The following is a 26,024-nucleotide window of genomic DNA, read 5'->3' on the forward strand; positions in this document are numbered from 1 at the left end:
TTGGTCTTGGAAGAGGAAAGACCCATCAATTTTAAAGAATTATGCAGCAATCTTAAGCTACCCCCTGGATAGAAAGCCCTGAACTAAGATGTTGTCAGGTTATGGGCTATGCATCCAGTCAGCAGCTTCTCTGAGCAACTGCATTATTAAAATCAAAGTATATGCATATAAGCAACAGATACTAGAACCAAGTTAGGTCCTGGGGACAGGAGTGCAGCGCAGCCTCCAATTTGGACTGCCACCATGGTAATCACAGTAATTTCCCAAGCTGAACAAGACACAATCAGCACAGGAATTTACATGGCACACCAAGCTCTTCATCCAGAAGCGCTCTTAAAATTTGAACCAACATTAAAGGCTATCCAATGCAGTCTCCTCAAGCCTTCAAGGATGGGGGCTTAAAGAAGCCCACACCTACAGTTTGTCAGAAGTAGCTCGCAGTTTTGGATAATATGGTAGGAACCCAGTATTCTTCATGGGCAGCCAACTCATAGAAATGAGGCCAGTCTGCAAAACAACAACAAAAACAAAACAAAAAAACCTTTCCCCAATTACTCACCAGTCTGACAAATGTTGTATTTTTTCCCTTTTTAATAGCACAATCGTTTTAGAAAGTCAACTCAAACTAAATCATCTATAGTGTAAAACGTCAGTTCCAGAGAAAGAAACCAGACAGAACCTGTTGGAATAATAAAACTTTGTAACCGGTACAGCAGCATCAGAAGCAGCAGCAACCAAACAGCAGCATCTCCATGTTTTAAGAGAATGAAACTTAAAATTATCCAGAGGTAGTTGTGAATGAAGGAAAAAGAAAAAACCTTGAAAGACAACATGTTGTGGAAAGACAACTGTAACTAAACACACTAACTGTGCTATTTCCAATGGAGAAAATAACCCAAAAAGAGACCCAGGGAAGGGGGGATTCTGCCATCTTGTTTTCCTTGGTCTTGGCAAAGTCATCTCCGGTTTCAAGAAAGATCCAGTAGTCCTGTGTGTGCAGAATGACTGAGGGAAAAAATATTTTGGGTGTGGGCTTCCATCTGCAAGACCCCTGAGCAGGAGCTGGGGCTACAAGAGGAACAGATTGGAGGGGGACTTTTGCAGTTGTTGGAAAGAGCTTTCCCATTGGCAGATGAGAGCCAAACAAAGCTCCCAACTTATCTTGCCTATGGCAAACCTAAACTGTTTTAGCTCCAAGGCAGCTGTCTGGGGCTAGATTGCATTGCTGTTGACTAGAATGCATGGGGCTTGCTGTGAGGAGCCATGTTATTATTGACGCATAGGAAACTGAGCATAAAAACAGGCAAAAATCCTCTAAAACCATTAACCAGGAAAACAGCAAAAACTTATCATTAGCCTCCATTTCAATGCTTTGGCTTTTTCCAAAATGCCTACTTTCCAGAAAAATGCACACAATGCACAAGGGGAGATCAGGGTTGATAAGGAAAAACTAGACTGCCCCACTCTGTTCAACATGAATAAGTGGTTACTATAAAGATTTATATACTCCTTTCTCTACAAGGAGTGTAATTGAAGAGACAGGCCCAAACAAAAAAACCCCACCCTCCCCCAAACAACCAATATAATATAGAACTACATGAACTGGTAGGCTAAAACTTTAACCCTGTCAAATGAGAGGGGAAAACAAGATACATGGTTCTCCCATTGAACATGACACATCAAACGTGATGGCTGATTTGTTTTACACTGTACTCCAGTGTTGCCGTTTTGACTGTGAGAACATTGGGAAAGGTGGGTCAGGAAAGGGGTGAGGATTCTTTGTTCCTTCCTCAGTCCCAGAACTTGACAAGAGACAGGAAAACTGAATTGCGAGGTAGAACCAGTTGACTATTTTCACTGCTCCTCTTCCGACGACTCCTGGGAGATGTTGACCTCTTCTTCATCCTTCTCCTGTAAAGGGAGAGAAAAAGGATTGGAAGAGTCATTTGGGGAGAGGTGTGTGTCTATTGTACTTTGATGGAGTCTAATCCACATTGTATCATCACCAAAGCATGTGTAAGAGAACTGCAGGAGATCAGGCCACCTGCTAGCCAATTCCTCCAATGCAGATCACTCTATTTGCTAGTCAAAGATGTGTAGGATTTGGCTGCATCAGACACACTCCTAACACAGTCTTATTCTGGAGCAGCCTTCTGCAACCTGGTGCCCTCCAGCTGTTTTAGATAGCAATGTCCATTATCCCTAACCATTGGCCATGATGGCTGGGACCAACAGGAGTTCAAGAACATATGGAGGACACCAGGTTGGAGAAGGCTGCCTTAAAGAACTAAAATTACTACTTTATATAACCTAGGACTGAACTATGGCATTGAAAAGCAGGTGGGGGGCCAATTTACTGCACTCTGGGTCAAATGGAAACCTGAAGGCCATGCTCCCAAGGGAAATGTTCTTCTCCAGCCCTTTAAGTAGAGCTTGCACAAGTATTCAACTGGCTGACCTCTATATTTCTCCCTGGTGCCACTCCTGTTCCTTCAAGTCCATGCAGCAGCTAGCTCCTAAGAACACCTGCAGTAAAACTCAATGTCTTCAAAAATTCAGAAAGATGGGCAGAAACTTGTAGAGATGCCCATCCTGCTAGCATTGATGGTACAATACATACCACCTTTGTTGCTAAAGCAGCAGCAGCAGACACATCTAGAAACAGGAGGCTTGTATTGGAAGGAATGCTGGAGTGGAGTCTAGCACAGAACGCTAATTAAACCCCCCCCCCCAATTATTTAAAGTCATCCTCTGGCTGTTAATGTATTCCAATACCATAGTACAAACTCTGCATGAAGAGCCTCAGATGTAGTGGTTAGTCAATATATCCAGTCTGCCACAAGGGGGACACAAGCATTAAGAAAGCCATCTAATCCAAACTCGCACTGAATCCACCATTTCTGCCCACTCAATGCGTAGAACCGCTATCCACACCCATCCAACCCTAAAAAGCAATTGTTTGTGTTTGAAGGGAACATATTTCTTCAAGGAGGTCTTTCCCGCCTGCTCTCTTGAAAAAAAAAATTACCAATGCTGTCAGAATGAGATGAGTCATGGCTGAGTGTGCGTGTGAGTCAGCAACCTCCACTTCCTTGAGTTTCATTCATAAAAATATACATTTAAGCCACTGTGGAATGTGCCTGCCAAGTCTGTACAGCAAGTTCCAGGGCTAGAGACCTCATTTAGCAAAGGAGGAAATGACTGATGCTACTTAACCTCTCTCTGCTTCTTGGAGAGTGGGCTGCTAGCCTAAAACCAGAAAACATTTGGCAGACTTGCATAAAGAGAACAGGAACGGCTGCATGCAGGCATTGGACATTTGCAATATAAAATTCAGAGCAACTTAACATCGCCAGCTGATTTTATAGAAAAGCATGCAGCAGCTTTAAGGACAACTGGAACAATCCTTTATGTGTCTTTTTGAAAGTAAGCCCCATTGAGACAATGGGGCTTGTTCCCAGGTAAGAAGGTATAGGACTTTTCAGGTTTGCAGTTGCAAGATCACCATCACAGTTGTGGGGGGAAACCCAATGCTATCCTCAGCACAATGGCCAGGCCCAGCACATAGCTCCCCAATAAAATATTATGCATTGTCAGTGACATGCAAAAACCTTTAGGAGATGTTCATCCAGCACAATCCAGTGTGAACTAGCTAAGCCACAACAAGAAACAACCTTCTACTTCTGCATAATCAGGCAGACAAAAGCAAAATCAATCACCACCAGATTAAAACAGACTAAAATTTAATGCTGAACCATTAAAATACTAAGGCCTGGGATAAGAGGAAGGTCCTTGGCGTTCACCAAAAGCTTAGTAGTGAGTGCCGGGTAAGCTTCTTTAGGGAGAACATTCCACAAATGGGGAGCCACTACTAAAAAGCCTCTCTTTTGTGGCCACCCACCATACTTCAGAATGAGGGGGCATTTCAAGGAGGGAGATCTTCGGGCACAGGTACATATGAGAAGAGGTTTTCTCTTAGGTAGCTCTGTCAACTACCCTGTTGGCTTCATTCTCACCTACAAAGGGTTGTGGAAAGAATCTCAAAGCCTATGTGCCATGACCCTCCACCCTTCCAAGAAGAGCATGACAGTAAGAGGAGATCTGCTGGATCAGGCCAAGGTCCATCAAGTCTAGGATTCTCACAGTGACCAACCAGATGCCCGTGGGAATCCAGAAATGCCTATAATTCATCTGTAGATTTGAGCTCATGGGCACCCCCAGTCATCTCAGCAGTGTTGACTTTAGGCAGAAGAATGCTGCAGTTTAGCCATAGCAGAAGAATCCAAGGTCTCCATTCCTGTTGCCATTTTTTTTTTGGGGGGGGGGGAGAGAAATTATAAAGGCCAGATGCTTTTGTCTGTATTGTTCTATGGCAGCGTCGGAAGGAGGAACAAACAAACAAACAAAAAACCCTTGCTGCAATTCTGGTTCCATGTTTTGGAAGGCTGCCTCTGCCTATTAGGAGTGTTTCCAGTCAGCTGCTTCTGGCAGGGTTGCCCTACATTCAGCTCATACTTTGGTGGCTGGGGACAGTTTTGAGTCGCGGCGCCATCAGCTACTTCTAATGCTCTGGGGGTAGGATGGAAAGAGCAGAGCGTTCTGCGCTCAGAAACACGATGGCACACCTGCCTCTGAATATTTAAAAGCTTTTTAAAAAATTAGCAGCAGAAAAAATGTTGCTGTGTGCCAATATGCTAAAAAAATGCTTTAAAATGCTTAATAAGCATTTTATTAATTATGCCATTGCAGTGAGGTGGTTCTTCAGAACGGGAAACAAGTATTCGTTCCTTTGTCTTTCAACATCCCAGTTACAGAAAAGGGAGTGAAAGACTCATGGCACACATCCTGCAATCCTAATGCCTCTGTCCAAGATACTAAATTGAGGCTTTTGAGCAGATCACAGCTCCATCTCTCCTCTAGCCCCCATCTGATACTTAACAATCTATACCTCAATCTATACCTCAGCCACTAACCTGATAGATCCACAGTCCACCCAACTTTGCTTTCCCAAAACAGAAGCAAGAGCTACCCATAGAAAACAGATGAGAAATCAATTATTTTAGTTTAGCTGTGTCCGGGCAGCAGTGTTGCTCTACCCCCTACCCACAAAGTAAAATGAAAAACACAGCAAGAATGCACTGCAAAAAGGACAGGAGTCCCTGTCTGGCATTCAGTGTGACTCCAGAAGTTCCCCATCCAGACAATGGGGTGAATTATTCTACTTCTCACCTTTACAGGCTCAACTGACATCAATATTCCTAAGATGTATAAGTTCAGAGGTGATTTTACATGCGACATAAATTTGTATACTTCAGCATAGCCACCCATGTTCATATGAACCGCTTCTTTATTTTACAGTGGTCCCATCTCATTTCCAGAGTGTCAGGCATAGGAAGGGCATAAAACAGAGCTTCAACATTATCAGAAATGAGAAACAGCCTGAAGTTATAGTAAAGTCAGGCAAGTGACTGGTCCTAGTAGTACTGCTTACTGCATTTGGAAAATCTCATTCTGTCTGTGAATGCTTGAAGACAGTCCAGAACACCTTACTGGCGGCAAAATACAGTGGTTACTTAACATAAGCAAGGCGATATGAAACTGTCTGAAACTCACTCTGCAGGAATGCAAAATGCCACACTTGTAACACCACATCTATGCCAGCTAATAAAGAACAAGCCACTTCCTCTTACTCAGCTGTGGGCAAGAGGGAGAACACACTAGGAATACTTATAAAATGGAAACATAGTGTGAGGAAGAAGCCCAAATGATGCTTTGCTTAAAAATAGAATATGCCATGAAGAAACCCCCAAGGGACCAAAGATAGAAATACCTGCGAGCAGCACAGCCCTTGGGGCTTCCAATATAGTCCCAACAAGCTCCTCCATGCTGCATAAATAGCTGCCAGGCAAGACTAGGATCTGTTGCAGTTTCTCGGGGCCTCCAGATCCACAACACAGTTGCATATTACCCCATTTGGCCTCTGAATTCAGAGGGCCACCAAACAAGCTCAAATACAGAGATGCTGCATCCTCTTTGTATCATAGCATTTTTAAACTTGGGCTTTCAACTACGCTGAAATTGAGTATTTCCTGTTTCCTAGTTTGCAAGATACACATCACTTCCTGGGGAAAATAGGAAGAGTATACCAGCCTCCTGCTGACTGTACTGTAGAGGAGTAAGGATATTTGTGTGCGCATGCACTCAAAGGTGAAAGGAACCAAAGGTTCAAAAGCAATAGCAATAGGAAACACCAATTAGAAACGTAACAGAACCACGTGGTTTCCATATACAGTGGTACCTTGGGTTAAATACTTAATTCGTTCCGGAGGTCCGTTCTTAACCTGAAACTGTTCTTAACCTGAAGCACCACTTTAGCTAATGGGGCCTCCTGCTGCCGCCGCAGCACAATTTCTGTTCTTATCCTGAAGCAAAGTTCTTAACCTAAAGCACTATTTCTGGGTTAGCGGAGTCTGTAACCTGAAGCATATGTAACCTGAAGCGTATGTAACCCGAGGTACCACTGTACTATCTCTCCCTAACTAGAGAACCCAGTATTCAGGAACAGATTATGGATACAAAGCCTTTAGCTAGCTGCAGTGATGTGCATCTTGTCTTAAAACAGAAACAGAGAAAGTACACACCATTTCTTCCAGTAGAAGTGTTATTTCTCTTGAACAGAAAACAAAAACTTACTGATTTTTTGGGTCGGCCTCGAGGTTTCCTCCCAGGTGTCACAGCAGCTTTCTGGGCAGACAGAATAGAAAGAGCAAAGCTTTAAGATAACATAACAAGCCTTTGCCAGACACTCAGGCCTATTTCAGACCATTGTTTGAGTCTTTGGGTCTTTTGCTTCTTTCTTAAATACCAACAGCAGTGCAGGTTTCATGTTAACAGCTGGTATTCCTTAGAGAGGAAGCTTTTTGCTGTAGAACAGGGACAAGGAACCTCTAATCCTCCAAATGCTGTTGAACTATAATTCCCACCATCCACACCAATGACCATGTTGCCCAGGGTTGAATGTTGTAGCTGAACTTCTGGAGGGCCACAAGAAGAAGAAGAGAAGAAGAGTTTGGATTTGATATCCCACTTTATCACTACCCGAAGGAGTCTCAAAGCGGCTACCATTCTCCTTTCCCTTCCTCCCCCACAACAAACACTCTGTGAGGTGAGTGGGGCTGAGAGACTTCAGAGAAGTGTGACTGGCCCAAGGTCACCCAGCAGCTGCACGTGGAGGAGCGAAGACGCGAACCCAGTTCACCAGATTACGGGTCTACCTCTCTTAACCACTACACCACACTGGCTCTCCAAGTTTCCAATCCCTGCTCTAGAATATAAACGTGGTTATATAGTCCGATTCTATTATTTCTGTTATTATTATTTTTAAAACCTTTTTTAAATTTTCAGAAGGTATACAAAATGCAAACGTTAAGAAACAACCAAAGGGATTCCCCAACTTTGAGAAAGAGGGTCATATAGTCCAATTCTGATTTAAGTGGAGAATCCTGTAAAAAAATCACCTTGTACAGTTGAAGTGTGAGTGGAGCAGGTGGGTGGGGGACACTGTGACCAGAGTAGAGCAGGGGAGAAGGCGGCACTTGGTTTGGGGGCCCTGGCAGTGTCTCTTTATATACCAGCCTCCCCCAACCTGGTGCCCTAAAGATGTGGGATTATAATTCGCATCATCCCTAACCACTATCGACGCTGACTGAGGCTGATGGGGGTTGTAGTCCCAAACATCTGAAGGGCACCTGGTTGGGAAAGACTGGTGTGTAGACACACACAAACTGCACATTTGGCGACCTTCACAGCTGCCAAGGAAAATTAAAAACAAGACTCTTCAAATGTACTCAAAAAGGAGATATTACAAACACGCAAAATCTCATGAATTCTAAGTTAATCTCACAATCAGAGGATGTGACTCATGAGGGCTTGAACATTTGGGGCTGGCAGTTGTCTCTTGGCTTTTCCTTTTGGGGTCAGTGCCACAAGTCCATCCCTTGTCATCCCTTACCATCACAGCCATTTCCAAAAGGAGCCATCTGGGCTCCAGCCCCATGACTCAGAAGCATGCAGGATATGAGTCGCGTGTTTTCAAAACAGGTTTAAAACCAAAACATACACACACCCCATTCTTGGAAATTCGTGGAAGTATCTTTTCTCCCTGAATATCTTTTATTGGTGCTTATTATACACAAAACCTTTAAGGGGCCAATGAAGAAGACTGATGTTTGATCCCTATCAACTTGGACGGACATTTTGACAGATGGTTCCCGGCTACAACAGTGAGAGAGAACCTGTGACTTTCCAGATGTTGTTGGGCTACAACTCCCATGATTCCCCTTTTTATATATAATTTTTATTAAATTTTCTGTTTTACATTTTATAATATTCATTTAAAGAACCTTAAAATATCAATAACTTCCCTTCTTCTCTTTCCATGGTTCATTTTGCATATCATAAATCCCTGCATATTTTACATAATTAAACCATTCCGTATTCCATTATTACATCCATCAAAACTTGTTTACACTGTTGAATTTATCTTAATGCTGCCAACGTTTTCAAGTGTACACAATTCCCCCCCCCCCATATATTCAATAAACATTTTCCAATCTTCTTTAAACGTATGTTCTTCTTGTCCTCTTATTTTATGTGTTAGGTCCACAAGCGGCGTATATTCCATCAGTTTACATTGCCATTCTGGGAACTCCATCATTTTCCATTTTTGGGCTAACGAAACACTGGCTGCAGTAGTGGCATACCTAAATGATTCCTGATTTCTTACCATTCTGGCAGTGGCTGATGCGACTCCAGTAATATCCGGAAGGCTACAGGTTCCCCAACCATCAGGTACAGCATCCCAAACCATTCCTAACCTACTGACAGCCTAACCCTATTGTTCCACTTTTAACTAGTTGGGTAAACTGTGGCTGTGTGATTCAAAGTAGACAGGTGAGCATTACAATTCAGCACACCAAACACCTAAAGTCCCCAAGCATCTCTGTGGGACTAGCAGGATCAGTGTGGGTGACCAAAGAACAGGAGAGCGACTGTTTCGGAGACCTCTTGGGTACATCATTTGCATGACATGTCCTTCCTGTTCTGGTTCGGCGATACGAGGAGAAACCAGCTGTAGGGGAAGCGGTCTGGACAGGTGTTAAAGCAAGGCCACCAGGGCAGCCCGGTGTCAGTTTGCTCAAACCTCTGCAGCAGCCACTATAGGTCCAAAAAGGCCCAACGAATGGTCTGAAAGGAGTTAGGTACCTGCAGAGCAATGCAAGTACCATCACATGATGTAGTAGGAAGCAACAAGAGCACCAAAAGCAGCTGCTTCAGTGCTGAAGTGGACTGCAAATCGGATGGTACCATTTAACCAACACAGTGAAGGAGGCATTCAAAGGCAACTAATGACAATATGAACCTATCAAGTAGTTTCTTCAAATCACTGAAATGTCGCTGCATCAAGCCGCTGCAGAAGCAAGATCCCTAACTCCCTACTTGGAGTCAACTGACTATGCAAGAGTCTCCTTTACAAAGCCTACAAGTGAGAGGGGAGGAGGGAGCACAGCGGCTGTGGGGAGCCAGGTGCACAACAGGCAGGGGCAACTGTTTCCAGCATTTGCTGGATCCTCCCTTCCCTTTGCATTTATCACTGGAACAGATGGCGAAAGGGCTTGGGTTAAGCTGAGGTGTCCACTGAAATAACCTCTGCAGCCTGGCTGCCAATTCAGGACCAGGCATCTGCTGCTCAAAAGCAGCTGGACACTTAAAAAGATCCTTCTTGGTATCTACTTGTGGAAGGAGGGGGGAGGGAGGAAGAATAAGCTCTTTTGTGAATGAGTCCACTGTTTTGGATTTCATACACATACAAACAGCTGTCAAGTCACCAACTGTGGGGTCATTTGCTTACTATCTTCCCAACCCTCTCCCAGTTTCAACCACATGGGACCCAGTGGCATCAAGACTTTGCTCTCCACCAGCATGGAGAATGCGATGGCCAGGTGCCTGCGACACAGTATAACAACTGGGGCCAAGGTGTGAGGGGAGAACCATCCCCACCCCTCGATTCCCATTAAAATAAGCTTTCCCCATCTTCATCCTGCACAACTGAATGGGGCATATCCCTTTCCGCTCTTTACAGCCATGCGAAATCCAGCTGCCAGGACAAATGGTCACAACAAACAAATGTCACCAGCTGTTCAGCTAATTCAAAAAGCTTCTGCACACAATAGCTGAGATTTGGATGTATGCAAGATTCTGGTATTCCTTCCCCCACAAATCCAACATCCTAGGCCTCTTTTTCGAATTAAGTTTTCAAGTCTGACACAGGGCCAAATGTATGGTCTCTAGTCTCAATGTTTGCAGAGACAAGCATTTACAAGGGAGGACTGAATGCTCAAACACTCTTGCAAACACTCTTGCATTTAGAGAAGCGGACACGGAGCAATGGTTCCAAACTACAAGAAAGAAGATTCCACCTAAACATTAGGAAGAACTTCCTGACAGTAAGAGCTGTTCGACAGTGGAATTTGCTGCCAAGGAGTGTGGTGGAGTCTCCTTCTTTGGAGGTCTTTAAGCAGAGGCTTGACAACCATATGTCAGGAGTGCTCTGATGGTGTTTCCTGCTTGGCAGGGGGTTGGACTTGATGGCCCTTGTGGTCTCTTCCAACGCTATGATTCTGTGATCCTATGATTCTATGATCTACGGAGTCTTCTCTTTTAAGGCCCCCTCCATTCCCAATAAGAGTTAAAAACTGATTTTTTTGGGGGGGGGGGACTTCAGAGGAGAGTCAGTGGGCAGCTGGAGAGGAGTAAATACTCCACTTCTGATTCTGCCTGCAAATGTTCCCTTTTGTTAGGTGTTGGAAGGACTGGCCAGGCTTAGAACCCAACTTTCCTCTTCCAAGAAGTTTGGTTTGCTCTTAAAACTTCAGGGGATTATATTTTAGTTCAAATGCCCAAACTGAACAGATTAGAAAACATCCCCCGCAAAAGGACAATAAGCAAGAAACCATTGGGGGGGGGGGAAATCCAGTATGAGAACGATGGCATAACTTTATTAGAACTACAGCTCACCACTTTGCTATTGTTAGTAGGTCCTAAGAAAAGGTATCGCAATAAAACGAGTGTGGGGAGTATGCCACTGACACTTCCTGTGACTGGCTCATTCTTCCATTGAAAAAGATGTGTTCTTTTTGTGTGTGTCCAGGCAGAACTCCAGATGCAGCCTTAAGAGTCATCTTCAGTTTAGTAGTATAGAAAAGAGTATAAGTAGGTGGAAAGGAACTCAAATTTGCTGCCCAGTCTTGAGAATACATACCCTTCCCTTTGAAGTGGCCTTATTTTTGCTCCCCTTTGGTCTACCACGTGGTCTCTTGGGTGTTGGTGCCTCAGTGGGTTCTTGCTATAGAAAGAAATAACATTATAGTCAGCAGCCAGCCAATAAAGAGCAGATATGCCTGCACATCGTCCCAGGCAGATTAGGTTCCTTCTGATTCCTTCCCAGAAGCTTCAGTGACCGAAGTAAGAAATCCCACAAAACTACAGCAACGGTTTTTTTGTTTTTTTTTTAAACAAGTGTGACATCTACTGGAAAAATCACTACAGAGTAATTTCTGGTATTAGTCCATCTTGTTAACAGCTAGAAATGATGCACAGCTTCACGTTAAAGTGTTAACGCCATACCCACATATCAGTCTTGGTTTAGGCAAAGAATGTGCCCCACAGTGCTTGAAGCACAGTGCTGGGAGATGCCCCACTGATGATTGCCTGCACACCTTCAGTAGTGTAGGACACACAGATTTTCCTTTCTGTACACTGACCAAGTTGGTGCTTTACAATGCAGTGGGCACAGCCTTCGATTGCAGAGCTGTTTGCTCTGGGGCCTGTATTTCTTCAGAGTTCTCACAATGCATGGTGAAAGGCAAAGATCCACTCAGACTGCATGATGAATTGGTCACAAGACACATGCACAAGCTTTGTAACTCTTATGACACAGAAGGCATTGCCCCTTAAAAAAAACCAACAACTTGGCAGAACTTTTTTGAATGGGAAGTAGTAGAGGGTAGAAAGAGACAAGCTGCTTTTCTATACAAGCCATGAGATCTTAAGACAAAAACCTTTTCTGTAAACTCAGGAGTGTACATTTATTACTTTAGGCACCCATCCCAATGAACAAAAGCACAGCCTGGACACCTGGAGATTCATTTGTATATTGCGAATTATATCAATTCTGTCAAGTTAAGCTTCACACAGCTACTGTTTTTAATTTCCCCGTCACATTCCATTTATAGCTGCGGCTAATAGCCAATCAGTAATACACCAGCAGCCCTGTCTTCTCCTTCCCAAGAGTAACAGTCTCATTCAGAGAGCTCAGGCAGATGCAGGGTGGATAAAAATCAAAGATTTTTTTTAAATGGTTTTTTAATTTAAATCAATTTTTTAAATTTACATTGGATTTTTAAAATAAAATGCTTTTGGAGGAAAAAATCTTTCTAGTTTTCTATTTAAGTTACATTATAGTCCAAATGCTATTCAACAGGAACTAAGGATTTGTTTTAAGTTTTTCCTGCATGCTAAAACTCAGGCTAAGTTGGTTTAAAAAAAAAAAAAAAGTTTAACCACATCAGTTAACAAACATGGATACATATGCTATGTTATTGTTTTAGTTAAATAAATTGTTTAAATTGTTATTAAGGAAATGATTATTTTCCTCCTTCTAATAAAATACAGCAAAAAAGTTGTCAAAAAATAAAGACGCAACTTATTAAACCTCACAATAATTTCATAATTATCTGTCTATGTATTTCTAATAATATACCCAAATCAGTATTTTTTATATAACTGTAAAAACTACTCTGGAAATTTATTATTCCAAAAATGAAACCTTCATCTGGTTGTAAATATTAAGATTATACAAGCAAGAATGAGTCTTTCTGTAAAAAAATTGATTTAAATCAAGTCTTACTGACTAGTGATTTAAATTGTGATTTAAATCAATCTGACCTAAATCAAATCCACCCTGGGCAGATGGGAGGAGGAAGATGTCACTGCTGCCTCTGACCAGCTAATAGAAATGCCAGATGTAGCAGCTAGGTTTTGGTTTTACTTCTTCCACATATGACCCACAGTAACAGAGGTCAGGACTCGATATTAGAATGGAAGAAGCCACAAAAAGATTTCTATTTCACGTCTATCAGAAAATAAATATATTAGAATATGGAGAAAAGAGCAGACGCACAGGAGAATCCAGAAGACATCAACTCAGTGTTAAAGAGTATCGCCACTCAAAGTCAAAATTATGTTTAAGCTCCTGTGGCAGGTAATCAGTTTGATGGGAAAATATTGGCAATTCTTTCAACCCAGCCTTTTTTTAACTTTTAGCTACATATAAAAGTTACTCAGGGGCCAATGCAAGGATGAGGTACCTGTGGCCCTCCAGATGTTGAACTAAAGCTCTCATCACCCCTGACCATTGGCACATTGGAACACATTATTTCAATACGTTGTGAGCTGCCTTGGGAGGATTAGCCATGAAAAGAGGTCAACTAAAATCAAAGTGAAAAAATGAAATGCTGGAAAGTGCTGTTGGGAGTTGAGTCTGGCACCATCTGGAGTGGCACAATCCCTCACCCCAGCCCTAATGGAACCCAATTCTAGAAGCATCCATACATTTAGATGAAAGACACCCTTTCAAACATACTGCAGTGAAAAGGTTAGCGCCATAACTGAGTGACAACTTGCTCACTTCCAATGACTGATAAGTTACCTGACACACATAGCACAACAGGCTTGGAGGAGGCAGGAAGGATCACAATCATACTGGTGGCACATTTCTTAGAACGTAAGAAAAATAGTCCTTTTCACCAGTAGAAAGCAGGCATAAAAAGGTACTGCGGGGCAGGTTTTATACGCCACTGCAGGCGGCACTGACACCAATCAACAATACCCATCAAGAAACCACAGAAAAGGAAGTCAAGAGGGGCAGAGGACAGTGAGCTCAAAGCACAGAATGATGACCTGAAATGATGAAGGCTTGTGGCAGAAAGATTCCTTCAGTTAGAACCTGGTCTTTTTAAGACTCACATAACAGGGGATCATGCAACTCAACACCTTGAGGAGCTCCAGAGCTGAAGCCATCTCTACAGGGAAACTCAATTTTCCCTAGGATCAGAATAGTTACTATAAAGGGGGGGGGGATTCTGCTGGGATGCAGAAGGCACACAAGGGTAGCAATATCAATTGCAGATAGGCCAACTATCATTTTGTGGCTCAGAAGTCTTTGACTACATGGTCAGGGAGGACAACATTATGATGATTGCAGAGCACCAAAGGATCCCCAGAGCGTGAGATTCTTTCAGACACTCATGTCCAAGGTGGAGGGGGTGGGAGAGAAGTCACTACTTTGATTATTGCCAACATCAGGCAAATCTGCCCTTCTCCCCAGAGGACAATAAAAAGCTGGTGTCCTATTGATCTCCTGCCTCATACTATACCAACAACTTTCCTTTACATGGTGGTAGTGCTCCTCCACATTACCCTTTTACCATGTTTTAGCTTTCTCTAGCCGTAGTCAATGAGAAATGATAAAGCACAGCTTGCAAAATGTGAAGGGAAGCTTTCCACAAACCTGAGGCTTCTTCCTGGGCCGCCCTCGTCCTCTCTTCTCAGTTACATCCTTGTCCTGTTTGGCAGCCAGGGGCTGGCTCGATTTTGCACTGGATTCACTCATCTTCATTCTTTTAAAAGGCAGAAATGAAAATAAAAGTTAAGTTACAGTAGGTGAAAACTCCCACAATGTAGACCAGTTGTACTCTCGGGACCAATCCAGTCTCCAAATATTGGCCTGGCAACTGAAAGTAGATTTTGTCACACAAACTGGCCACCTCAGGATCATCAGACTGTTGTTTATATTAAAATTGGCATTATCTAGTAGCAATGTCCCCACTGTTGAAGCCTCTGAACTCTGACACAGCTGAGACCTTGTATAGAAAAATCCAAGGAGATTAAGTGTAGACTTTACAATGTGAACACAGTCCCCCCCCCCCTTTAAGAGTAAAACAGCAAGTAGTATTTTTATTACACTGATCAAAAATCTGATAGACCACCAGTATCAGATAAAGTTGGGGAAGGAAGGCAGCTCAGTAGCAGAGTGCATGCCTTGCATGCAAAAGATTTCAGGTTAAATCCCTGGCCTTTCTAGGTAGGGCTGGGGGAAAAACTCCTGTCTGAAACTCTGGAGAGCCACTGCCAGGGAGTGCAGATCATACTGAGCTAGATAAACCAATGGTCTAATTTAGTTAAAGGCAGCTTCCCATGCTCCAGAATCTGGATATATGGGTCAACTGTTTTACAGAAAGAAATGGGAGCTCTAGAACAGGCCTGCATGACTCCAGACCCATGGACAGATATGGATCTTAGAGAATTCTAGTTGTCTGCAACTTGCTCACACCTCTCCGTGACACCTTCTGTGGCTCTCATACGCCCATTAACAGCAGGGAGTGGGGAAATGCTTGAATCACTTTTTCTTCCCTTTAATTCAAAGGCATATATATGGTAGCACTGTCCTGTTTTGCCAACCAGCTGCAGCTAGGTTCCTATAATTGAGAGAGAGCCTGCCTCCATCAGAGAGGCAGTTCACGTTACATTTCTTGGGACTCATCTTAAAATGTAGTACATGAAGTAGTCGAACATGTCTGCAAACACACCATACCACTATATACAAGATCCAGGACTGGTTACAACTCCCTTGACTGTAAACCTGGGTTTGCTACCAGTGGAAACATCTGGACTGGAGGAGGATTGAATTACTTATGGGCAGCTGTAAAGTTCAGTAGAAGACAGAGCAGAAAAGCACTTGAAGTCTAAAGGAAGAAAGCAGGGGTAGATAGGGATATAAAGAGACCTGTGTTAGTGTAAAAAAATAAGAAAAAGTGATAGGATAGGTAGAAAAGAGGAAGTTAAATAGATCTGGGAGTAGAAAGGAGAGAATATGCTATAAGGAGCAAAGAAAAATGCTAAGAGTGGGCTAAAAAGAAAATATGAGGTTACAAGATGACAAAATTCCTTGTTCAGTTAATGCAGAAGGGATCCACAGAGTCGTTTGAGTTATGTGCATTCATCCTTCCATCTTGGCCCACAAATATAATTATTATTACTAATAGCTCATGATATCTTGAGAAAGCAACCACTGACACTCCAGCCATCAAAAGGATAATCTCAAGTTTCATGGTCACAACATTACCTTCACAGCTTCCCTCAGCACTCTGTGCCTCCTTCCTTACCACCATTGTCTTACACTGGAACAATGGGCTCCCATGAGTAATACCAGTAAATATTGTGGAAGCAGGCAATTACGATGGGGACTCACAACTCTCTTTGGAACAATGACCCTTCTCTGTATTCGGCTTCTTAGTTTCTTTACAAAGCAGTGATGGGGAACCTGTGTGCCTCCAGATGTTGACGGACTGCAACCCCCATAATAACCCTAACAATTGGCCAGACTGGCTGGAGCCTCAACAATATCTGGAGGCCCCCATGTTCCCAACCTCTGATGTAATGCAAGACTCACCTCTACATCATGCACCCTAATGCAGCAAAACCCCTTGTTTCAAAGGAAGCACTCAGATTTGGAATTGCTTGTCACAGTAAGGAAGTGCTCTAAACTGGAGGTCAGTTCTGCACCCATGCATGTGCCTTTTAGATTAAGATTAGGAACACTTTTTACTGATGATCTCGGGGAACAACTGGCACTAATGAGGGAGCTGGATGAGAAGGAATTGATGTGTGTCCCTTTTTCAACTCTACTGTTAGTTGGTCCTAATAAAATTGAAGGAAGAATCAGGCACAAGGCAGGGCTGCTGTTTTGAACTAGCCTAGGCTTATTTTTCTCTTGAAGGCCAGAACCCATGCATATACTGTGCCCACTATCACCATGGCAACACCACCTTGCTCTGGGTGGGGCAGGAGTCATACAGAGTTTATTGTGCCCCTGGAAGGAATGAGAAGAGGAAATTATCATGAGATTACTTTTTTGTGTGCTGTAGAGCTAACAGCTTGGGGTAGGGAAGAGAAGATATTTATTGGGGAAAAGATTTAAACCCTAGTCCCCCAAGTGCTCCACTCATAGCCTCCAATTTATGATAACAATGAATGTGTCAGGATACAGATCTAGTCATAGGCTTTTGTGTCATTTGGCCCTTAAGCACTCTTCCCCCATCAACTACCTCCCCCTCACCGCAAGAGAAGTCAGGATCAAACAGGGATCACAAATAGGGCCACAGAAATATTGACTACCTGCCTAGCAGTTGCCATGGTGACCCCTTGGACCAGGAGTCACTACACAGCAACTCCCACACAACAAATACCACTGCGCCAATCTGAAATGCTACTGGAGGAAGCACCACCCTGCTTCCAGTTCTAGAAGACTGGCATCCCCAACTTCACATTTAGTACTTGGCTAGCTGGACAATCTCATTAGCCAGAGGTGGTTTCTGGGCAACTGAAGTACAGCACCTGAACAAAAAAAGAGTAAACATGGAATTCTTCTATGGACCAGAATAGATAGAACAGCATTATATTCTCTTTTCTAATAGCATAGAGAAATTCCCAGCATTTGTACACATTTTGAGCACAGATGTGCTTATCTAGATGCAGACATACAGATTCTAAGAAGAAAGGAGAAAAACATTGAGATAGCAGCAGTTCAGAATGGCAGACTCCATCATCTTACTAGAAAAGCCTTATAGGAATACTCTGCTATAGCAGAGGAAACCCAAACCAGATGAGAGGGCTGTGATGACCAAGGAGAGTTAGGGCTCTTGGTATGCAGTGGTAAAAGATTTATAGGGGGTGAGAGATTTATAGCAACTGCAGGAAAGGGCTGGGCCAGACCCGAGATCCAGCCACAAAGGAACACATAAACTCGGCTGTGCCAAACAAAGGCTGTGTTGTGTATCACCTCCTTTTATTGCTACAGCAAACATGTAAAGAACTCAAGTCATATAATAAAAAATGCCTTACACTAGAGAAATGGAACCCGTGGCCCTGCAGATGTTGTTGGACTACAACTGCTGCCAGCCCTGACCACTAGCCAGGCTAGTTGGGGTTGATGGGAGTTGTTATCTAGAGGGCCACAGGTTCCCTGTCCCTGCCTTACATAAACCAGAGTTTATGTCTTCAGTTGATGCTTAGTCTACGGCAAGGGCAACATGAGATGGGTTCTCCTCATGTGAAGGTTTGAAGAATGTGACTATTAAATCTATGAACTTTTGAACAGGACTCACAAACCCAGGTAAAGCTGTACAGTGGTACCTCGGTTTAAGAACAGTCCGGTTTAAGAATGATTTGGTTTACAAACTCCGCAAAACCAGAAAGAGTGTCTTGGTTTGAGAACTTTACCTCCGCCTAAAATGGAATCTGAATGGTGGAAGGACACCGGTGGGAGGCCTCATTAGGGAAAGTGCGCCTCAGTTTAAGAACAGTTTTGGTTTAAGAACGGACTTCTGGAACGGATTAAGTTCATAAACTGAGGTACCACTGTATTGCCATTCATTCGTTCATTCAAAGCTGTATTGCACTTTCCAAACTCCACCTGTAGCTGTCTATGGAAGACCAACTTTTATATTTTGACTCTTATTCCCAAGTGTATAGCAAGCAGATAAAAAGGCTCCAACTATGGTAAGGCTAAGATTATGTTAATGAAGCCGTCCTCACAGCTTGTAAACTAAAACGTTGACAGAGGTCCATTTTCTGACCAACGTTACATTTATTTTTAAACTGCAGAAAAATCCTAATCTGCCCATTATAAGGGCTTTTACAAGGCTGCTAAGTGTTATTTCAGGATTTGGAATTGGCAGCTTGCAGGATGTAGATATTTCTAGGAATAATGTTTAAAAATAAAAATCTACCCTTGACAGACACACAAACATTGAACACATAGTCTTTTTACAAATATGTAAATTGACTCATGTTCAGTTATGGAAGTGACTCATGAGTTTAAAAACATCCTCAAGATTGTTGTGTGTGGGGTTTTTGTTTTTTTTAACGAAAAGCAACAGACTCATATAAACACTCTTTTAAAACTTTAAATATTTAAAAGGCACTTTATGACTGCAATTCTATGAAACCTTATTATGGAGTAAGTCCTACTGAAATTAGTGGGACACTTTTGAGTGAGCTAGTTCAGGGTTGCACTTAAAAGTATTTGCTTTCAGAAACTCAAATATGTCAAGAACATTGCAGTGTTATGGGTTTCAGTGCAGATAAATAGATCTGCTCATCAGAGACTAAACCACTGCCATCAGATCACATTCTGGAAGCATCAATACATCTTTGAGGAAGATTGCACACCTTCTATTTGAAAAGCCTTGCAGGGTGAGCCGCGGTAAGTGCAGAATGTTGCTGGTCCTATAAAATAGGTTTCCCCACAGAGGGAAACTGTTGTAGAAGACTGGGCAAATATGGTCTCTTTTTGCTGCAACACTCAGCCCTGATCCTCTATCTACTGCCCAAAACGATTCCCTTCCTAGTACAGAAGAAAAGACTCTCACAAAACTGAAGTATGCAGCTACAGTGTCTTGACACTCTACATGTATTCTGAATAGAAGTGCAGATTGGAGAGTGGGGTGGGGGGGAACCCGGACAACTACAGTGGTACCTTGGTTCTCAAACTTAATCTGTTCTGGAAGTCTGTTCCAAAACCAAAGCGTTCCAAAACCAAAGCACGCTTTCCCATAGAAAATAATGCAAAATGGATTAATCTGTTCCAGACTTTTAAAAACAACCCCCAAAACAGCAGTTTAACGTGAATTTTACTATCTAACGAGACCACTGATCCATAACATGAAAGCAATAAAGAATGTACTGCAGTCACACAATCAGTCAATCAGCAGCTGAACTGGGTTCCACAATGTCACAAAAACAAAACAAAAAAGCCGCAAAAACAATACGCAAAATAAATAGCAAAAACAGACAGACCTCAGCGTAACACTCAAAATGGAGCATGTTCGGCTTCCAAAAAAAAACTTTGCAAACTGGGACACTTCTGGGTTTGCAGTGTTTGGGTTCCAAATTGTTTGAGTACCAAGGCATTTGAGAACCAAGGTACCACTGTAACAAGATATATGGGGCGTACAAGCTGGACATAGAAATACAGTGATGAAGTTTATCCAATTACAGATAGGTAGCCGTGTTGGTCTGCCATGGTCAAAACAAAATAAAAAATTTTTTCTTTCCAGTAGCACCTTAAAGACCAACTGAGTTAGTTCTAGGTATGAGCTTTCGTGTGCATACACTGTGTGTATCTGAAGAAGTGTGCATGCACACGAAAGCTCATACCTAGAACTAACTCAGTTGGTCTTTAAGGTGCTACTGGAAAGAGAAGTTTATCCAAGAAAATAAACTCTGGTCTTTTGTGAACCTCTCCTGTAAGGAGTATGTGGTCTGAAGATTTTGTCAGTTCTTAATGAGAACATAACTATATTTATTACAACTATCATAATTGGCTTTTAATATTTTATAAATCCAAATAACATATTTGTCAACAGAAAAATAAATGTAATTGGGAGAGCGTTCTAGTGTCACGCTACCACCACAGAAAAGGCCTTGTCTCTTGTGCTCACAGTAACAAATTTCCTGAAATGATCAAAGTATATGCACAAGTACTAAGAACTCCAGACCCTCCAAGTGTCCCTATTTTCCAGGGGCTGATTTAGAGAAGCCAAATGGTATAATTATCATTATGAAATGGGATGTCCCTATTTTCGTTGGAGAAATGTTGGAGGGTATGCAACTCTGATGGTAATTTCATTTGCAGAGAATCCATTCCTTTGTGTGTATGTCTGTCTAGTGCCCATGTGATTCAGATAGAACTACAACTTCACTGCCCAGCAATATTTTCAGTTAGTCAGTTAAAATAAGCTGGTACAAATAACTGAAAGTGAAGTGTTATCCAGATTTCTAGCATGACATGCTCAAATCAGTTATTGAGTTGAACTGCAAAAGCTAGTGCTATTCCGATTTGTTTCATATATGTAATTCTCTAGTAGAGAAAGAAAAGACTCATTTAAAGTTAGATCATCCAGTTGCCTCTAGAACTTTGTTTCCTATCAGAAACAGGACAGTAAGCTCTCTAATTTCTACCTTAGTGGGTCTACATCACACTTGGCATCTCAACAACCACAATTGTCCATGGGGTATAGACTAACAACTGGATTAGTAAGACTGGGGTGGCTCAATTGGTATAGCATGGGACATTTAATATCAGAGACGTGGTCTTGAGACCCATGCTGGGCAAAAGATTCCTTCATTGCAGGGGGTTGGACTAGATGCCCTTTGTGGTCCCTTCTGATTCTACGATTATATGACTTGGTACAATGATTTTTTATTTATTTATTTATTTCTGCGCTACAATACCAATATGCCAATTCTGTATTAACAGCACCCCACAAATAGAGTTGCCTTTGGGACCACAAGCAAACCACAGACCTGTTTTCAACATGGACTGCTGTCAGCATGCCTCCCACCAAATTTAGGATTACATTTCTTTTATAAAATTGCCCCTTTAAAAAAAGACAAAGAAGGTGCTAGTGCCAGGTCACATCATCCTCCTATCCACAAATCTCTGCATCCCTGGAGGCCAGAGAGAGAGCCACCTCCGCTCCAAAGGAAGTTAAAATGCCAGCAGCAGCCACAACCTGCCACCCTCAGGAACAACAATCCTCTGTTGTTCTTCCAACACACAAACCTGCCGATTCCACTCCCAGGTTCCCACGCCCCCTGGATGTGGTAATAGTTCACTTGCGCCATTAACTACTTTGCTTCTCTCTGCTGAACAGCCAAAATAAGTTTTGAAAGGCAAATGGTGGCTTAAACCCAGAACTCTTTAAGCCCAAGATGGCTGGCCCGATTCCAAACAGCGTGGCGTCCCGGGGACATCTCCTAAGGGATGGATCCGTTTCTTACAACACGTACATACACACACACAACACAACAAAAACCGAGAACTTGAAGAGCCTGTTTGATTGAGGAGGGCAGGAGGTTTTCCAAGGGGATTCTTTGAAGCCCCGGATGATGGGCTTTCAAAAGCAAAGCAACTTACTCTGCTTTAAAACTAGCACAATAAAAGGAAGTGATAAGGGGTGGTGAGGAGGAGTTTGAAGCCATACAGAAAGGGTAACAACCCGAGACTTTAGGCGTCCTGCAGAGATCATAAATCCAGCCCCAGGAAGCCTAGATTTCATAGGTGGTCCCCCTCGTCAAAAAGGAAGCATCGGGTAAAGAATTCCTTTAAACTGTGCAGGAGGCATTCTAGGGCAGGAAAGGGAGAGAGGGAGGCTGAGCTTCAACAGCTACGGCTCCTCCATCCCCGTTTCTGCTATCAAACATGTCTTAAAGTGAAATGATAGTTTGGGGGGGGGAGCACCCACAAAATCTCCAAGAGTTAGATGCAATGCTGAACTTTCCTCTCTCTCCACTGCCCCCTCCCCACGGTTTAACCTCACTTGAACTATGAGTTAGCCAAGCAGCAGTATTAAGCCGGCCGGTCACACCGCTTTCATACTGGGCGCATTTTTAAAATTCTACTTTCCCCAGTATTTCCAAAGTGAGCAATCCACCGACTAAGATAGGCAGATACAGCAAGAGCATGCAATTAAAAGAGAGAGAGAGAGAGAGACGAGTGCCACCTTGCACCGAACTGAAGTCACACACATTTCATGGGCAGGAGAAGCGTGGAAACCCAACAATAGCAAACCAGTTGCTCAGGAATGCAAGCCAGGAAACTATATAGGCTATACAGTACAACGCCTTTTTATAAAAGAGAGAGAGAAGCAACTCCACCAAGCAGAAAGCGTAATCAAACCTACCAGCCGTTTTTTGACACTTGCAATATTACCGCTCTGATTATCATCCCGATTCTCTTTAAATGGAAAGGAATAGCCTGGGATCTGCCCCTTTAAAAAAGAGCGGAAGGGGGTGTTTCTAGTTAGCTCAATGCACTACCTGCTATTTGCACACACACACACACACAATTTCCAGATCTGCATGTCTATTGGAAGAAATATATTGCAAGAAAAGAAAGAAAAATTATTAAGTGGAGGAAAGTAGTGTCGCGCGATTTGAAAACGAAAGAGCCCCGCGTGCGAGAAAGAGGAGGGGGGCAGGGCAACCTGAAACACCAGCCGCCACAGCGGAGCGGAGCCTTGCAGAAGCGAGCAAGTTGGGAGAGACAACCCGGAGCCGAGCGCAACCTTCCAGGCAAAGCATTTCCAACCTTCACCTCCTCTCTTTCCGCACTGAGCCGGGGTGGGGGGCGGGGGAGGCGGGAGAAATCCCATCCATCACACCGAGACCCGCGTCAAGCCGCCCACCCCCGAAAGAAAAGAGAACCAAGTGCCCTGGGATTTCGTATTAAAGGCAGGAGTGCTTCGCAGAATCGCACCCCGCCATCTCAAAAAGACAAGGCCACTTTGCCTCTCCCAACCCAGCAAGCTTTGCCAAGAATCCCCCCACTACTTACATATCCCTCCTCCACTCGCAAGGCACGATGAGAATAAAAGGCAGGAGGGTGCATTATTCCGCATGCCTTACTTGCTTCCTATTGCAAATTCCGAGCACACACATTTCTCTCTCTTTTTTTTTTTTTTGGCAAATTAAAAATGACTTTGCAAAACGCAGTTATAAATTTTGCAAATGCTAATAAAATAAACGCAAACTTTTTTCCCCCTTTAGAAATCAGAAACTTACAATTGCTCTTATTCGCGAATCTGTGTGTGTTTTTCCTTGTGTGTTGTGATGAAATTAAAATAAACCCCCCTTCTGGCTGCTGATGGTTGCAAATGCAGATCTGAAGCAGAAGGCAGAGAGACTCGCACGGGGGGGGGGGGAGATAAAGAGAGAGAGAGCGCGAGAGCAGACAGGCCCCCTCTTATTTATATAAATAAAAAAAAATGTTCTAAGAGGAAGGAAGCTGGGTCAAAATCATTTGCAGAATTAAAAAAAAAATGAAAAAAAGGAAGGGGAGGGGAAAAAAAATACCCCTCTAAGTCTCACTGGAGAGAATCCAGAAGCTAAAAATAGCAAAATCACACTCCAAATTAAATAAGGGCAGGCTGGCTAAGGGGAGCTTAGCCCTTCCAATGGAAGAGGAGAGAGAGAAGAGAGGAGAGAGAGAGAGAAGAGAGAGAGAGGGTAAAGGGGAGGGGGCGGAGCCACTCGGAGACTGCATCATCACCTGTGGGTGGAGGAAATGTAAAGAAAGCAGCAAGGGTGATTTAAAAGGACTGCTCCAGTTAGAAGCAAGTGCTGGAACGAAAGGTGGCTGCAGGAGCCGCAAACTGTCAAGAACAAAAGGGGGGAAACAATGGCAGAATGACGACAGCCTCACCCGATGAGCTGAGCAAGAAATACGCAGGCATTCGCTTCCAAAACTTTTTAAAACAGGAGAAAGCTCCCAGCGTTAGGGCTTCTATGTATTTTTTTAAAGAAGCAACAACACTCGCCACTCTCATGCGAATTGAGAAAGGGGATCCTAGTGAGGCTGAGATAGGCTACTAATTCCCAGTGGAGGATGATTTGAAGACGTGGGATGGGTATGATTTGGTCTTCTCCAAAGCTTAGGCCTCATCTGCACCAGGCATTTAAAGCAGTATCATACCACTTTAAACAGTCAGCATGGCTTTCCTCAAAGAATCCTGGGAAATGTAGTTTCTTAAGGGTGCTGAGCAGCATTATGAGACTTGTTCCCCTCACAGAGCTGCAATTTTCAGAGTGGTTTAACAATCAATCCTTCTTCTCAGGGAACTGTAAATTTGCAGTTTTGGCCCAGAGCTGTTGAGGGTGGAAAGTGTGCTGTACATTTAATTATTAAGGTTACCTTGGGGTGAAGGGGCATATGAACTTGAGTTCCTTATTCAGGTTCTGATACAGCTTTGTTGTGAATAAGGAATTTGGAAGTGGGAACCAGTAACTAACTTCATCGTATATGGGCCTAACAAACATGGGACTTAAAAGTGCTTCGTTTTGGCTGGACCAAGTCCTTGATACGTAAATTTAAACAGACTTTTTACTGGCTGGTTGATAATTATTCCTAAATTATATCTGGGCACAAACATGACACCTAGAGCCAAAATTGTTTACTTGCACATAAGTTCCATTGAATTCAATTGTAGTGACACATAAAGGTTAGTGTGAATAGGCTGTCTGTCTTCCAAGCTTTATAAATAAGTGAGTATACATAGAATCGGGCCCTTTACCTAGGTTCTTGAAAGCAATTCCCACTTAATGGAATGAGACTTAATTCCTAGTAAGGGAATGCATGCAGTAGTCAGTCTTATTGAAATCAATGGGATTGCTTCTGAATAAGCATAATTAGGACTGGGTGATCATATTTACATCACAAGCCTCTGCCTGTGTATTTTAAGTAAGCCTCATATGTTTTAATGTGGTTTGCTGCCAGATAAATGTACTTAAGACTGCAACCTATGAAAATAGGTGAGAATTCCTTTAGGTGATTTTACGAGCGCACCTTCTTTTCTGCATTGTTTCCTTTTATATTTGTTCATTCTAGTGGTATTAGTAGAAATTGTTTCCATGGAAAAATAATATTGTGAAAGTATTTTATGCATTTTTAAAGTCTCTTAATGTGATTTTAGCAGCTGGAGGTTAAGAGAAGTCAATTCGGTGTGACCATTTATTTCTCCACAGAACAATAACCCGTGCTGTGCAGAATGATTGTAAACAAATCTGTGTTTTTTCACCTGTGTTACTATATTATACTATGTTGCTATACTTGCATAATAAATCTGCTAAGAAGGGATTGGATTTTTAGAGCTTTGAATCTGATGGAGGAATGATTTAAACAGGGCAACTTGGATGTATCATGTACACTGGCCGAAAGTCTGATTATAAATTTATAGCCTTAAAAGTTGTACCTTACAGTAGTGGTTTTGCACTTTGTATAAAAGTGTATATGGAACAACAAGGTCAACTCTCTTTTAACATTAAAACTGATGTGTTCGTTTTCC

General features: G+C 42.8%; 1 protein-coding gene across 6 annotated transcripts; it reads right to left on the reverse strand.

Moving 5' to 3' along the window:
• Nucleotides 1-573: 573 nt before the first annotated feature.
• Nucleotides 574-24,167, reverse strand: HMGA1 (high mobility group AT-hook 1). 6 transcript variants are annotated; one of them, XM_081865444.1, is made up of 6 exons: nucleotides 23,746-24,167; nucleotides 22,866-22,952; nucleotides 14,630-14,738; nucleotides 11,321-11,404; nucleotides 6,694-6,744; nucleotides 574-1,911 (listed from the first exon to the last, which is right to left on the reverse strand). In XM_081865444.1, the coding sequence occupies exons 3-6, from the start codon at nucleotides 14,735-14,737 to the stop codon at nucleotides 1,855-1,857; spliced, it is 300 nt and encodes a 99-aa protein (XP_081721570.1). In that variant the 5' UTR covers nucleotide 14,738; nucleotides 22,866-22,952; nucleotides 23,746-24,167; the 3' UTR covers nucleotides 574-1,854. The 6 variants fall into 6 exon arrangements, with proteins under 6 accessions (XP_081721570.1, XP_081721569.1, XP_081721572.1 ...); XM_081865443.1 differs by lacking the exon at nucleotides 22,866-22,952 and having other exon boundaries at nucleotides 23,746-24,166; XM_081865446.1 differs by lacking the exons at nucleotides 22,866-22,952; nucleotides 23,746-24,167 and adding an exon at nucleotides 23,169-23,295.
• Between the last annotated feature and the right edge of the window lie 1,857 nt (nucleotides 24,168-26,024).

Source organism: Podarcis erhardii (genome assembly GCF_964252035.2).
Source record: "Podarcis erhardii genome assembly, chromosome: 6".
NCBI classification, from domain to species: Eukaryota; Metazoa; Chordata; class Lepidosauria; order Squamata; family Lacertidae; genus Podarcis; species Podarcis erhardii.